Here is a 13,412-nt window from a genome sequence, read left to right as displayed (position 1 = left end):
ATTCATTAAGAATTCTATTGCTTCATTATAAAAAATAGTGGTGAGCACAACTTTCCCTTGTTTGTTATATGTGTATATATGTGTATATATATATATATATATATATATATATATATATATATATATATATATATATATATATATATATATATATATATATATATTATTTTTTATATATATATATATATATATATATATATATATATACAGTAGAACCCCCCCCCCCCCATTTTACATCCCCGGATTTTAAGTTTTCCCTCATTTTATATTGTTGTTTTGTGATCCCACCTATATATTATGCATAATCATTTCCCTGATTTTACATTTTCCTGAATTTTACACCATTTTTTTCTGGTCCCCTGAAAAACTTAAAATCGAGGTTCTAATATATATCTATATCTATCTCTAGGGACCTAGCCGAAACGTTAGTTTTTTTCTGTTATAATAAAAACCTTTTTTTCTCCATAAGTCCTGTGTGTGCTAGCTTCTTTTCTTTTGAGCCATTGTAAATACTAATACATAGCTCTGCACCCAAGCACCTTATACCAGTATAAGTGCTGTGCCGGCATTTCCAGTTCTAGATATATATATATTCTACTGTATATAGTAGGAGCTGAATAATCCCTTCTCATGGAAAAGGCTTTTTCAGAAAATTGCAAAAGAACAGTGCAAGCAGAATAACAGCTCTCATATACACACATTGAAATTCGAATATTGGGTTTGTTTCCAATACATGGGATGTCCAGATACTGTCCCACACAACTAGTCCATTAGCCAAAACAGAAGGAGAGGGGCTTCCTATGTTTGCAATTGTTGATGCAGAGCTCACAAATGATTGGAAGAACTATAGCATGGTCCTCATCCGTGGATGAACCAGCTAACACGGTGCATAGGCAGAATTTTCTAACTTGCCCAGTTCCAGAACTGACTTTATCCACAGTACCTGGATATTGGTCTGGTTTAGTGGGACACCATGCATGTACCAATAAATTGTTTTGCACTATAAAATTGGTATATGCATGGCTGGCTTTAGTCTGATGTCCCATAGAACAATACTGGCAAATATGAAGACTATGATCAAGGCACACCATTTTTGTGCTTACATTGTATTATCTCTGTAAAGGACAGTACATAGAAGTTATCCCCTGCTTTTAAATAAGTTATTTTTACCCCTTGCAAAGAAGTAGTTAGCTACAGACATTATCTCTGTAATCACACAGCTATGTACATTACATTATGCAGGTCGTTCTGGTGTGTTTATTGTATTATGATAAATAGAAGTAATCCGTAATATCTCTCCACATACTTTTTGTGTCTACTGATTTATTGTGTTGTGATTAGTCAGTAGCAATCTGTAGCAGGGTGTCTGTTTTTTCTAGCAGATAAACAAAAATTGCAAAAACTGTTATCTAATGTACTGAGAAAGATAGGCACCTGGCCATGAGCTGTGACGTTAAGGTCACAGTTGCATAAATGCCGACTCATATCTTGTTCTATGTGTTTATCAACAGCACAAAGATAATGTCATTCATAACCAAAGCAGGTATTCTTTATGGAACAAAATCTGTTTGGCACATACAGTATTCTCTATTTGTGCCTGCCTTGTCCTGCGTTAGAGTCAGGGAAATACCCCATAAATATCCCATAAAACATTAGTCCCATGTTTTCCTGTGTGTCACAAAACCAGCATTACTCTGATCACCTGCCATGTATAGCCCCTTTTTTATAGCTCCTAAATAAAAAAGTCAGTTTCCTTTACTCATTTTGATCTTGTGGTTTATGATTTTTGCCATAATTTTAAAGTCTAAAATTATGTTAAAATCAGCATCTTTAGTTAATTACATTTTTCGTATGGGATCCATTATCCAGAAACCCGTTATCCAGAAAGCTTCAAAATACCTATAGACTCCATTTTATCCAAATAATCCAAATATTTAAAAATGATTTCCTTTCTCTCATAATAAGAAAACAGTCTCTTGTACTTGATCCAAACTAAGATATAATTAATCCTTCTTGGAAGCAAAACGAGCCTATTGGGTTTATTTGGGGGCCCATTTACTTAGCTCGAGTGAAGGAACAGAGGAATAAAAACTTCGAATTTCGAATGTTTTTTTTGGCTACTTCGACCTTTGACTACAACTTCGACTTTGAATCGAACGATTCAAACTAAAAATCGTTCGACTATTCGACCATTCGATAGTCGAAGTACTGTCTCTTTAAAAAAAACCTTCGACCCCCTAGTTCACCACCTAAAAGCTACCGAAGTCAATGTTAGCCTATGGGGAAGGTCCCCATAGACTTAGCTATCTTTTTTTTGGCCGAACAAAAATCGTTCGATCGATGGATTAAAATCCTTCGAATCGAACGATTCGAAGGATTTAATCGTTCGATTGAACGATTTTTGTCTCGAATATTCGACCTTAAGTAAATTTGCCCCTTGATGTATGAAGAGCCAAATTACAGAAAGATCCATTATCCAGAAAGCCCCAGGTCCCAAGCATTCTGGATAACAGGTCCCATACCTGTATAAAAATATCACTGGTATCTTTTAAGCCTGCCTTTCCGAAGTTTTAAGATCTCTCTTCTTTGAAGACTAACTCACACACTATGGGGCACATTTACTATTGGTCGAATATCGAGGGTTAATTAACCCTCGATATTCGACTATCGAAGTTAAATCCTTCGACTTCGACTACCGATATTCGTTCGATCGAACGCTCGAAGTAATAATCGAATGATTCGAAGGATTTTAATCCATCGATCTAACAAAATTCCTTCGATCAGAAATTTGCTAGAAAGCCTATGGGGACCTTCCCCATAGGCTAACATTGATGCTCGGTAGGTTTTAGGTGGCGAAGTAGGAGGTCAAAGTATTTTTTAAAGAGACAGTACTTCGACTATGGAATAGCCGAACAATTTTTAGTTCCAATCGTTCGATTTGAAGTCGTAGTCGAAGGTCGAAGTAGCCAATTCGATTGTCGAAGTAGCCAAAAAAAACTTCGAAATTCAAAGTTTTTTTCATTCGAATCCTTCACTCGAGCTAAGTAAATGTGCCCCTATGACATAAAAATAATTATCATTAGTCATACATTTCTTTTCTTTTTCTCTATAGTATGTGTTTGACTATAAACAAGGAGACGTATTTGGTTGTGTGGCAGACATCGGCTGGATCACAGGGCATAGCTATGTTGTGTATGGCCCTCTCTGCAATGGGGCCACAACTGTCCTATTCGAGAGCACCCCAACATATCCAAATCCAGGTAAGAATTAATCATTTTTCTTAATGACTTACGATGCAACAGGCCCCTAATAGATCAAAAAAAAACTTTTATTAAAAATCTGCCAGGGATTAATGAAAGCTGGTGGTATACAAGTAGCAGGGGAAGGTAAGCAGGTAGGTCTATTAGGAGGTTAACATTATTTGTGTAGAAGAGATGTGAGGCTAGAGAGGGAGATTGTCTCTAGCTTAGTAATAGGTCAAGAATATTCTTTAGATGCACACAGCTATAAAATGAGTATAAAGTAGCATTCAAATGAAGCCTAATGGGAAATTCTTTAGGTAGTGCTATATAGGAAGTAAAACGTAAGTTGCATCAAGCAGGGGTGTGTACTAGTTAGTGGTTGGGGGGATTTCTTCAGAAAGAAATAACTGAAGAACATTTGTAAAAACTCGTAAACTCAAACTCTTCGTACCCATGTGTATAGACAGGTAGAATGGGTTAGATGGAGCCAACTTTGGTGGGCTTAGCTTAGATTCTAACACTTAGGGGGTTATTTATCAAGGTCCGAATTTATCTCAATATCGGCTGCTACAAACTCCGATCTAACCCGAGTGCGGGAAAAGCTCAGATTTTCCCTGAAAACTCAGAAAACATTGTGAAATTGTCCAAAACCCCCGACACAACCAAAAATCAATGGGACTGTTCCCCTTGACTTTTATGCAACCTCGACACGTTTGAGATGGCGTGTTTTTATATTTTGGCTTTTAAGCCCTCAGGGTTTAAGAAATTAAAAAAAACATTTTTAAGCCTATTATAACACAAAAAATCAAGATTTTTTAGCGTCACTTCGCTAGTGTTACAGTCTGCAGGGACATAGTCAGGCGACAATTCGCTAACGAAAGAGACAGACGCTAGCGGCCATTTGCACTCTATCGGCAGACGTCAATTCGCTTTGGTGAATGGACGTTACTCCGAAAAATTACTAAACTAAGTAACGCTAGCAAAAAGTCGCCAGCATTCGGCGCCAACTACGAAACTCCGCATTTTAGTGAATTAGCGTAGTCTGAGTGAATTTTCGCCTGGCGAAGTGTTGCGTTGCGCTGAGTGAGAAGTGGACGGTGGCAAATTGTCGCCGGTTAGTAAATCTGCCCCATGGCATTTATTTTGCAGTTTATGATTTTATGGTTTATTTATGAAAATTATCTAGCTCTGAAAATGAGCACTCAGTGATAGCTTGGGCCAGGGTGGTACAATTCCCTATGAACACCATCTTCAGGGCTTGCAATTTTAATACAGCTACAAATAAAATGTATAGCAAAACAGATGAAAAAAAGTTATGCTTGATGAAAGTTCTTCTTTAAGAGACTGATGCCTAGTTAACATATTCCTTGCATACAATGTCCTTGGGTTGACTCAATATTTCATATAAATGTCAATGATCTTTGTACAGGTCGATACTGGGAGACTGTTGAACGACTACAGATTAATCAGTTTTATGGAGCACCGACTGCGATACGCTTGTTGCTGAAGTATGGCGATGAATGGGTGAAGAAACACGACCGATCTTCTTTGAAAACTTTAGGATCAGGTATGTAACTTTATAAATGTAAAATTGTTAAACTGTCTCCCAAGTTGTAGGTTATGCAGTAATCTAAAGCCATTCACAATGAATTAACTGGAAACTATAAATGTTCTAAATGGCCTTAAGTAAAACATTGACCAGCATCAGTTAAATGTTAACCAGTGTCAAGTGATATGGATATGGGACTCAAGAATGTATGCACGCAAATACATTAAAAATGCAGTGCTTATATAAATGATGATTTTCTACTTCCATCATCTAACATGTTCATTTATATGGGGGGACATGACAGTGATTCACAATGTGTTACTGTAGTGAGGGTGGCGTAGTATCATGATTAATCTTCTACTAACCAATCAGGAGATACCTGCTGATACAACAAAGTTTGCCCAAAGGAGAGCAGGTCTGAGGGACTTACACCACTAACTACAGGGTACCTTTATACCACCAAGGTCTTTGTCACCTTTTTAATTTTAATACATTCATAAATTCCTATGATGTGCATGAAACATATTCCTTAAAAGAATGCTTAGTCTTCTTATTTTTTGCAAATGCCATTTCATCACTGCATTTTAGTAGCAGCAAACCCTAAAATGCACCTGTATATATATTGTATATTTTATTTATATAGTGTTACTTATGCACACAGCACTGTACTGCAGAACAATATATTAACAGAATCAGTGGTGTAACTAGAGTGAGCTGGGCCCCCCTGCAAAAAAACCTTCAAAGGGACCTGGCTCACTCCGACCTCCATCCTCCCGCCCACTTCCCATCCACATCCAGCCTCTGCCCCGCCCACTTCCCGTCTCCACCCACGTCCTGCCCCGACTTGTGTTCCCCTTCCTCGCCAGTAAAAGAGCAGCTGGGGAGGAGGGGTTTTCTTATTAGCCATAGAGGAAGCAGACCCCATAGCCCGGGCCCCCCTGCGACTGCGGGGTCTGCTTCCTCTATAGTTACACTACTGAACAGAACAATTAGTAGAGATATATATAGAGAGAAAAAGAGGTCCTCTACACTCACCCATTATTAGCATTAAGAAATTAAAAAACACCCTCCCAAAACAAGGATTGTTTGTCTGTACAATACCAGGGCAGGATTTGTGCCAAAGTCACAAAGGCCCAGGCCTAGGGTGCAGAATTTTAGGGGTGGCATGCCACCCAGCCACATTCAAGATAGTTAGGAGTACTGGAGACACATATGTACCTACAGGAAAGGGACGGGGACGCCGTCAGGAAGGGAGAGCGGACAGGTGAGGGAAGGGGAGGGGGATACGGACAGGAAGGGGGACAGGGAGGGAGAGGCGGACAGGGAGGGGGATGCAGACAGGGATGGGGAAGGGGGTGACAATTGAATTTCAATAGTGGATTTACTCCTAAACATATGAGCCCACATTAATGGACTGTAATCAATATTATTAACATTATTATTAGAAGCCCAAATTATATAGTTAAAGGGCCATGGGCTAAAAGTAGAAAACAAGGTAGTTGAAATGATTCTGTGCACTCTAAGCTAAACGACATTTCAATAGTGGGTGAAATTTGAAGCGAGCCTATGGGTGCTCTGTTTGTAGACCCTGGCCCGTATATTGCAATATATTCAAGCTGGTCAACTACGTTAAAGTCATCCCTGATCTGGCCAGTTCTAAACTCCCTTTCATCTGATTCATTAAGAATTCTACTGCTTTCAAGGTTCAAACTCAATCAAATGGTTCCCTTTTATTGACCACCACTGGGAGTGCTGTCAGGGCCACTCCGACCATGAGGCAAGTTGAGAACCTTGCTTCAGTCGGCACGGAACGAGCAGTTACCAAGGGTGGCAAAAAGCTGCCTCTGGTAACTTTAAGAGCCGAATTTCCATTTTTTAAATGAGCGCAATAGCTGACACTAGAAGTTAGAAGCGCGGAGCGGGAGGGGGGGCAGCAGCCCCTTAAACACGCCTGAGTGCTGGTCCTTTATATGAATATGATTTGTGCTTGACTTGGCTTTGGCATTCTTCATAGAATCCATTGACATAATCATGGCATAAACAGAGAGTACTACAAATATAACTGTCCACAATGGCCTAAAATAACCAGCATTGTATTGTGTCACTTAACTGTCTATAAACCTTTTTTTCTTTTACTGCCAGGAAATTTTTTATTACAAACATTGCTATAATTTTCTCCTCGTGACGAATAGTTTATATGAAGCTCACACAAAGTAATGCAGTGGGTTATAAAAGAGTTAAATCCACTGACTGGGTTCAACCAGTTTAAAGATTGCCGAATTCCAAAGGCTCCTGTAACATTGAATGAGAAAGTCACAGTGCAGGTTACTAGAGTTTAAAAACCTGGACACCTGTTATATTCACAGCCAGTTAGGTACAGGAATTCCAATAGGCTCTATCATAACACTAAAGAGTATAGTCAATCTAGCAGTCCAGCAATGCCCTGTGTTATGCATCACATGCTGTGGAAACAATTGCCCTTGTGCAAGACTGCCCCTCATAAGAGAGGTCAAACCACTGATCAACTAGTTGGGGGTCATATATCAACCCAATTTTTTTTTTTGTAGAGCAGACATTCGAACAAAGGCATTCTTCCTCCAGGCAGTAGATAAAAGTAAAAGTAGAATTATTTATTTTGTCACATATATAGCCTTATGCGTTTCGTGTTTGTAACACAAAACGCATAAGGGCAGTAACCAATGGAAACCAAATTGCTGCATTCATCGTACTTCTTGCAGATGGCTTTAAAAAGCTAATCACTGATTGGTTGCTATAGGTAACTGCCCATGGGCAAATTTGCCCAGTGTTAATCAATGAGCCCCAATTAATATGGAGACACTGAATTGACTTTACCTTTGTGATTTGTTTTAGTGGGTGAACCAATAAACCACGAAGCTTGGGAATGGTTCCATGATGTGGTGGGAGAGAAGAGATGTACACTGGTGGATACGTGGTGGCAAACAGGTAATTTAATACAGAATAACTTGGATACTATTTGCTGATACAGGATTCAACTTATTATATAGAATGCAAGATTTTGGAGGAAACATTTCCTCCAAGATGTAAACATTTAAACAGAGAGAATGAAGTGAAATATCATTGGCAGGGTGCTTACAAACAAGAGTAAAACGATTCAGTATGCTGGCATCATATTTAAAGTGTCAAAATAGTTTTTTCTGTATTTTCCTCTGCAGATTGTTCTCATGGATACACAAATAATCTTAAAGGGTTGTGTAAATTAACCTTTAGGGCAAGGCCAGACGTGGCTTTTGCTGCGTTTTTATGTTACGTTTTTAAAAAAGAACAGCCAGGCGTAAATACACCACTGAAATCACATGAGACCGTCAACATGCGTTTTTCATGCGTTTTTCAGCACGTAGGATTCTTTTCCCAACATGCACTTCTCGTTGCTCTCATTGTTCTCATTAAGAATTTGGACGCCATATTTAAAATACGCTGCGTATATATGCAAAGTGTGGTTTCAAACGTGCAGATCCCATAGAGTCTATTGATTTGGTAGTTTCTTGATGTATTGGCGTTTCTGCTAAAAAACACCTATACTGGCGTCCTGTGTGAATTGCCATAGTGCGTTTTCCATTAGTTTCAGTGGTAGTGCAGTTTATGTATTTACGCCTGGCTGTTCTTTTTAAAAAACGCAGCAAAAAAAACACATCTGGCCTTGCCCTTAGGTATAGAGAGTGATATTCTGAGACAATTTGCAACTGGCTTTTGCTTTTTAATTGTGGTTTTCGAGTTATTTCGCTTTTTATTCAGCAGCTCTCCAGTTTGCAATTTCTGTAATCTGGTTGACTTGAATAAGAGACTGGAATATCAAAAGAAGACGGCCTGAACAGGAAGAGGAGCAATAAAAAGTAAAAAAAAAGGAACACCAATTGAAAAGTTGCTTAGATGCCATTTTAATAAAACGTAACTTAAAGGTGAACCACCCCTTTAGACAAAGCATAAGCGCATATACTGGTTATAGTGATCCTACGTTTTTGACTTTTATCACATTTTATTTTTATGCTGTTTTGATTACTGCTTTTATATTCAATAAAATGTGCAATTACAGCCCCTGTACTAAGCTATGGAAAACGCATGTACCGGAAGTGCAATGAATGTACGTAAACACAGTTCTTACCATGTTTATTGTGCTCCCATATACCCCAATAATAATACTGACTTTGCATCTAACAGTATAAAATGGTACATTCGATGCTTAGGTAAAAAGATGCAGCTGATGATAAACACTTTAATAAACACTTGTCAGTATTGGTCCTTGTACTTATCAAACCCACGTTTTATGGCAGTGCCTCAGCTTTAATTTTAATGTCTCAGCTAAAATGTCTAATATATTCTGTTTTAGTGTGTTATCTTTACATTGGTTGGGGGTTCTATAGTTTGACTTGCCATGTTTGTTCCTCAGAGGGCTACAGCAATGTAAGTGCAAATGCACCAAGGGCCTTAGTTTTATACAGATAGGAAACATATAAATACATGAAGCAATATTTAATTAAAGGTCCATTCTATCAATCAAGAGAATAAAGCACCATCTGAAAGCATTAGAACATAGAATAAAGACTTTTTGGAGAAGGAAGGCAGAAGCGCTCAAACCACCCGCCACACTTTGATATCACAAATTGGAAACCCTTTCTACATAGCGGTATGTTATATCATTCATTACAAATGAGCTCACCGCTGTTTCAAATTGGCTCGGGTGCACTTGCCCCGGGCCCTCCGCTTAAAATATTCCAATATGGTAAGACTGTGGGTCACTCACCGCTCCTGTTTGGTGGTCCGGGTGCTGCGCCCCGAACCCTCAGCATGGGGGAGACATCAAGGTAAGAAAACAACTGCTTGGCACGCACTCCACAGGACTCCAGGTAGCGGTAAAAACTTTTTACTTTATTGCACAAACATATATTATTATATATAAAGGATAATATATGTTTGTGCAATAAAGTAAAAAGTTTTTACCGCTACCTGGAGTCCTGTGGAGTGCGTGCCAAGCAGTTGTTTTCTTACATAGAATAAAGACGTCATGTTATCTAGATGGTGGCATGAAGGTATATTGACGCAGGACAATAAGAATAATATTAGATGTATCATTGAGTGAACAAGTAAAACATCTACAATTATTCTTGCCAAGCAGAAAAGCAAATGCTACTAAAGGATTTTGTACCTGAACTTCTTTCCGATACTGTTTTACTCAAGCCATAAATGTGAAAGTAATGTGAATGATATATACAGGTATGGGATCCGTTATCTGGAAACCCGTTATCCAGAAAGTTTTGAATTACAGAAAGGCTGTCTCCCATAGACTCCATAATAATCAAATAATCCAAATCTTTCCTTTTTCTCTGTAATAATAAAACAGTAGCTTGTACTTGATCCCAACTAATATATAATTAATCCTTATTGGAAGCAAAACCAGCCTGTTGGGTTTATTTAATGTTTACATGATTATCTAGTAGACTTAAAGTATGAAGATCCAAATTACGGAAAGATCCATTATCCAGAAAGACTCAGTTCCCAAGCTTTCTAGATAACAAGTCCCATACCTGTATATATATTTCCAGCACACAGATAGGTTACATATAAAGTGTTCACTCTTGATAACGGAACCATAATGAATTCTACTTTATCAGAATAACGTGACAACTCAATGGATCGACAAGTAAAAGATTTAAATCAAGTTTGCTTTTTGGTCAGGTAAAGGGTGAAAGTCAGCATAATAGTCAGAGAAGCAGAACAATCACTACAAGATTGAACAACTTCTGTGTAACTGCAGACAGCAAAAAAGACCATGTTTAAAGAGGATAGAAATATATTGCGCCAAAAAAGTATATACGGTAATGTCATATAATTGGCACAGTCAGTGCTAGAAAAAACATATCAGGGTTGTGCACGTGTGTGTGCGATACTCTTAAAATACATTATTTTAAATAATTCTAAGAAGATTTAGTGCAAATCTCCTGTTAGTATTGCTCCTCTCCTAATCCCTAATTCACTTGTGATCTGCTTGTCAAGCCTATGGATCATGTGCTGTCCAAACATGGATGACCAGCTTTCAATGGAAGGGGTAGGTGAGGTCCTTGTCTCCACTGGGTCAGCACAGGACCTACAACCAAAAATTTTCTGTCCAGAAACTCCATCTTGAATCTGATGGGGAAGTGGTCTCCTGAGTGCCATTATGTGAGCCTGAGCTGGGAATCGAGCAGGAACCTCCTTAACCACTAGGCCAGGAGAACAGCTGTGGAATTGTCTCATTCACTTTAATTTTGACCTCTTCACCTGGCTTTCCTATCCAAGCAGCCTTATTTGTCAACCAAGCGGTGCATTATATCAACTATTGGAATGAACTATATAATTCCATCTCCCGCATCACCTACTTGCCTAAGCATTAGCTTCTGGTAGCAGTCCCTGGCTCTTGCCCTTCTTGTCCTTTTCTGGTCCTGCTCCAGTCCTGTTCTTGTTCAGAGCCTATACTGTCTCTACACCTGCTCCATCTCGCTCCCATCTCTACGCCTGATCCATCTCGCTCCAGTCTCTATGCCTGCTTCATCTTGCTCCTGTCTCTATGCCTGCTCCATCTTGCTCCAGTCTCTATGCCTGCTTTATCTCGCTCCAGTCTCTACGCCTGATCCATCTCGCTCTCTTCTCTACAACTGCTCCATCCCACACAATAACGTTTGCTTGTTTGAAGGACTCACCCCCCATCAAAATCACCACCCATCAAGACCTTAAAGGGGAACTATTGCAAAAATTAAAATGTAACATAAGCTTCAGCATACCTGAAAAAAGAAACTTTGTAAATACAATTGATTAAATATTCTGCATCATTTCTGAAATAATCAAGTTTATGTTCACTATCCCTCTCTCAGCATCTGTTTCTGTTCATTCTCTCTTCATGCAACAGTTATCTTATATCTTATGGGGGGGGGCTCCCTTTCCTAGCAGATGAATTAGAGCTCACTCAAATAACTGATTCCAGAACAAACACAATCTAACAAAATAACTGCCTTTTGCACAAATTCTGCATGTAGAGAGACAGGATTTCTGGTGATGTTAATAGAGTGAGCACTTATACATCTTCTAGGCAAAAGGAGCCCCCCTATAAGATATATTGGATGTAACTGTCAATGATTATCTGACACCCAAGTGCTGCATGAAGACAGAATAAAGAGAAACAGATGCTGAGAGAGGAGAGGAATAGTGAAGATAAACTTGATTATTTCAGAAACAGTACAGAATTGTTATTTGATTGTATTTAGAAAGTTTCTTATTTCATTATGCTGAAGCTTGTATTCAATTTTCATTTTCGCAATAGTTCCCCTTTAAACATTAACCAGAAGATAATGTTAAAAAACAACAGACTTCCCTTAGTAGAAAATGAATAGTGCTTTTACCTTTTATTAAATTAGTCTGCAGAGTATATCCAAAGTGCAGCTAGCACAGACTAACTTAAGCTCTATAAGCGGTTGTAGAACTACAGCATCCAAACTCTTTCTCTGTCAGTGGAAGTTGTACTTCTTTATCAACTAAAGGGCTGCAGGTTGCACAACACAATTTTGGCCTGCTATCACTACCTCCCCTACTCTTCATACCAACAGTGGTTGTCCTGCAGGGCACAGTATTCATATTTGTGCCACCAGAAAGGATTCATTTAAAATGCATCCTGCTGTGTTTTCCTGCACCTATGCCATAAACGGGTTAAAGTTAATTACAAGGGGATAGGCTTTAGGCTGAGATTTCTTCCAACTGTACCAATTACAGCTGAGCTTCACATAAGTAGATTTTGAACGATTATGTTACGGTAATTAGTGTGGTCTCATTTGCATGTACTTAGTCAAATTAATTTGCAGAGATTTATCTAATGCATTTTTTTTTTAATTTAGTAAATGCAGCCCATGTACAGCAATTGCACTTTATTGTAGGCATGCCAGAGCACCATGCTTTCAAATAGACTGTACTATGTATAGATTTGCAGAGACAATTATAGCGAGTTTATTATATAAAAGGATCAATTAGGTCTGATGCTATAGATGGTGCAAATCTCAGAGTGTATCTAATTCTTAAACCCGCAGGATGAAAATGATTAAGAGTCTTGTTTCAAGAGCAACATAATCTCAGAAAGCAGATAATGGGCACGATACCTTAATGCTGTGTAATAAAAGTCATTTCGCCTCGCAAAGCTCTTTATACATTCACTTTGCTTCTTTCCTGATAAGGTTTAAGGATAATTCCTCCTCTAAATAAATGAATTCATAGTATAGTAGCTTTGCTTGTTGGTAAAATGGCTGCTCCCAGTGCTTTTTCTTTTAGAATCATAATGTGAAGGATGATTTGTAAGCAAAATGTATAAGGCAGGGGTCCCCAACCTTTTTTACCCGTGAGCCACATTCAAATGTAAAAATAAGTTGGAGAGCAACACAAGCACGAATAAATTCCTGGGGGAGCCAAACAGGGCCTGTGATTGACTGTTTGGTAGCCCCTACATGGACTGGCAGCTATAGGCAGCTCTGTTTGGCAGTACACTTTGTTTTTATGCAACTAAAACTTTCCTCCAGGCCAGGAATTAAAAAAATGAGCACCAGTTTTGAGGCCACTGGGAGCAACAT

At 38.6% G+C, this 13,412-nt stretch overlaps 1 protein-coding gene across 1 annotated transcript in view; it reads left to right on the top strand.

Annotated features, from left to right (window-relative positions):
• Positions 1–13,412, top strand: part of acss1.S (acyl-CoA synthetase short chain family member 1 S homeolog) — a 51,656-nt gene that overhangs the window by 22,158 nt on the left and 16,086 nt on the right. The window contains exons 6-8 of the mRNA XM_018265128.2: positions 3,113–3,260; positions 4,672–4,809; positions 7,663–7,755. Coding sequence (XP_018120617.1) covers positions 3,113–3,260; positions 4,672–4,809; positions 7,663–7,755 — 379 coding nt within the window. The remainder of the gene's footprint in view (positions 1–3,112; positions 3,261–4,671; positions 4,810–7,662; positions 7,756–13,412) is intronic.

The sequence above is a fragment of the Xenopus laevis genome, chromosome 5S (genome assembly GCF_017654675.1).
Source record: "Xenopus laevis strain J_2021 chromosome 5S, Xenopus_laevis_v10.1, whole genome shotgun sequence".
NCBI lineage: Eukaryota > Metazoa > Chordata > Amphibia > Anura > Pipidae > Xenopus > Xenopus laevis.
Note: the sequence above shows the minus strand (reverse complement) of the source record. Positions and strands in the feature narration are given on the sequence as shown.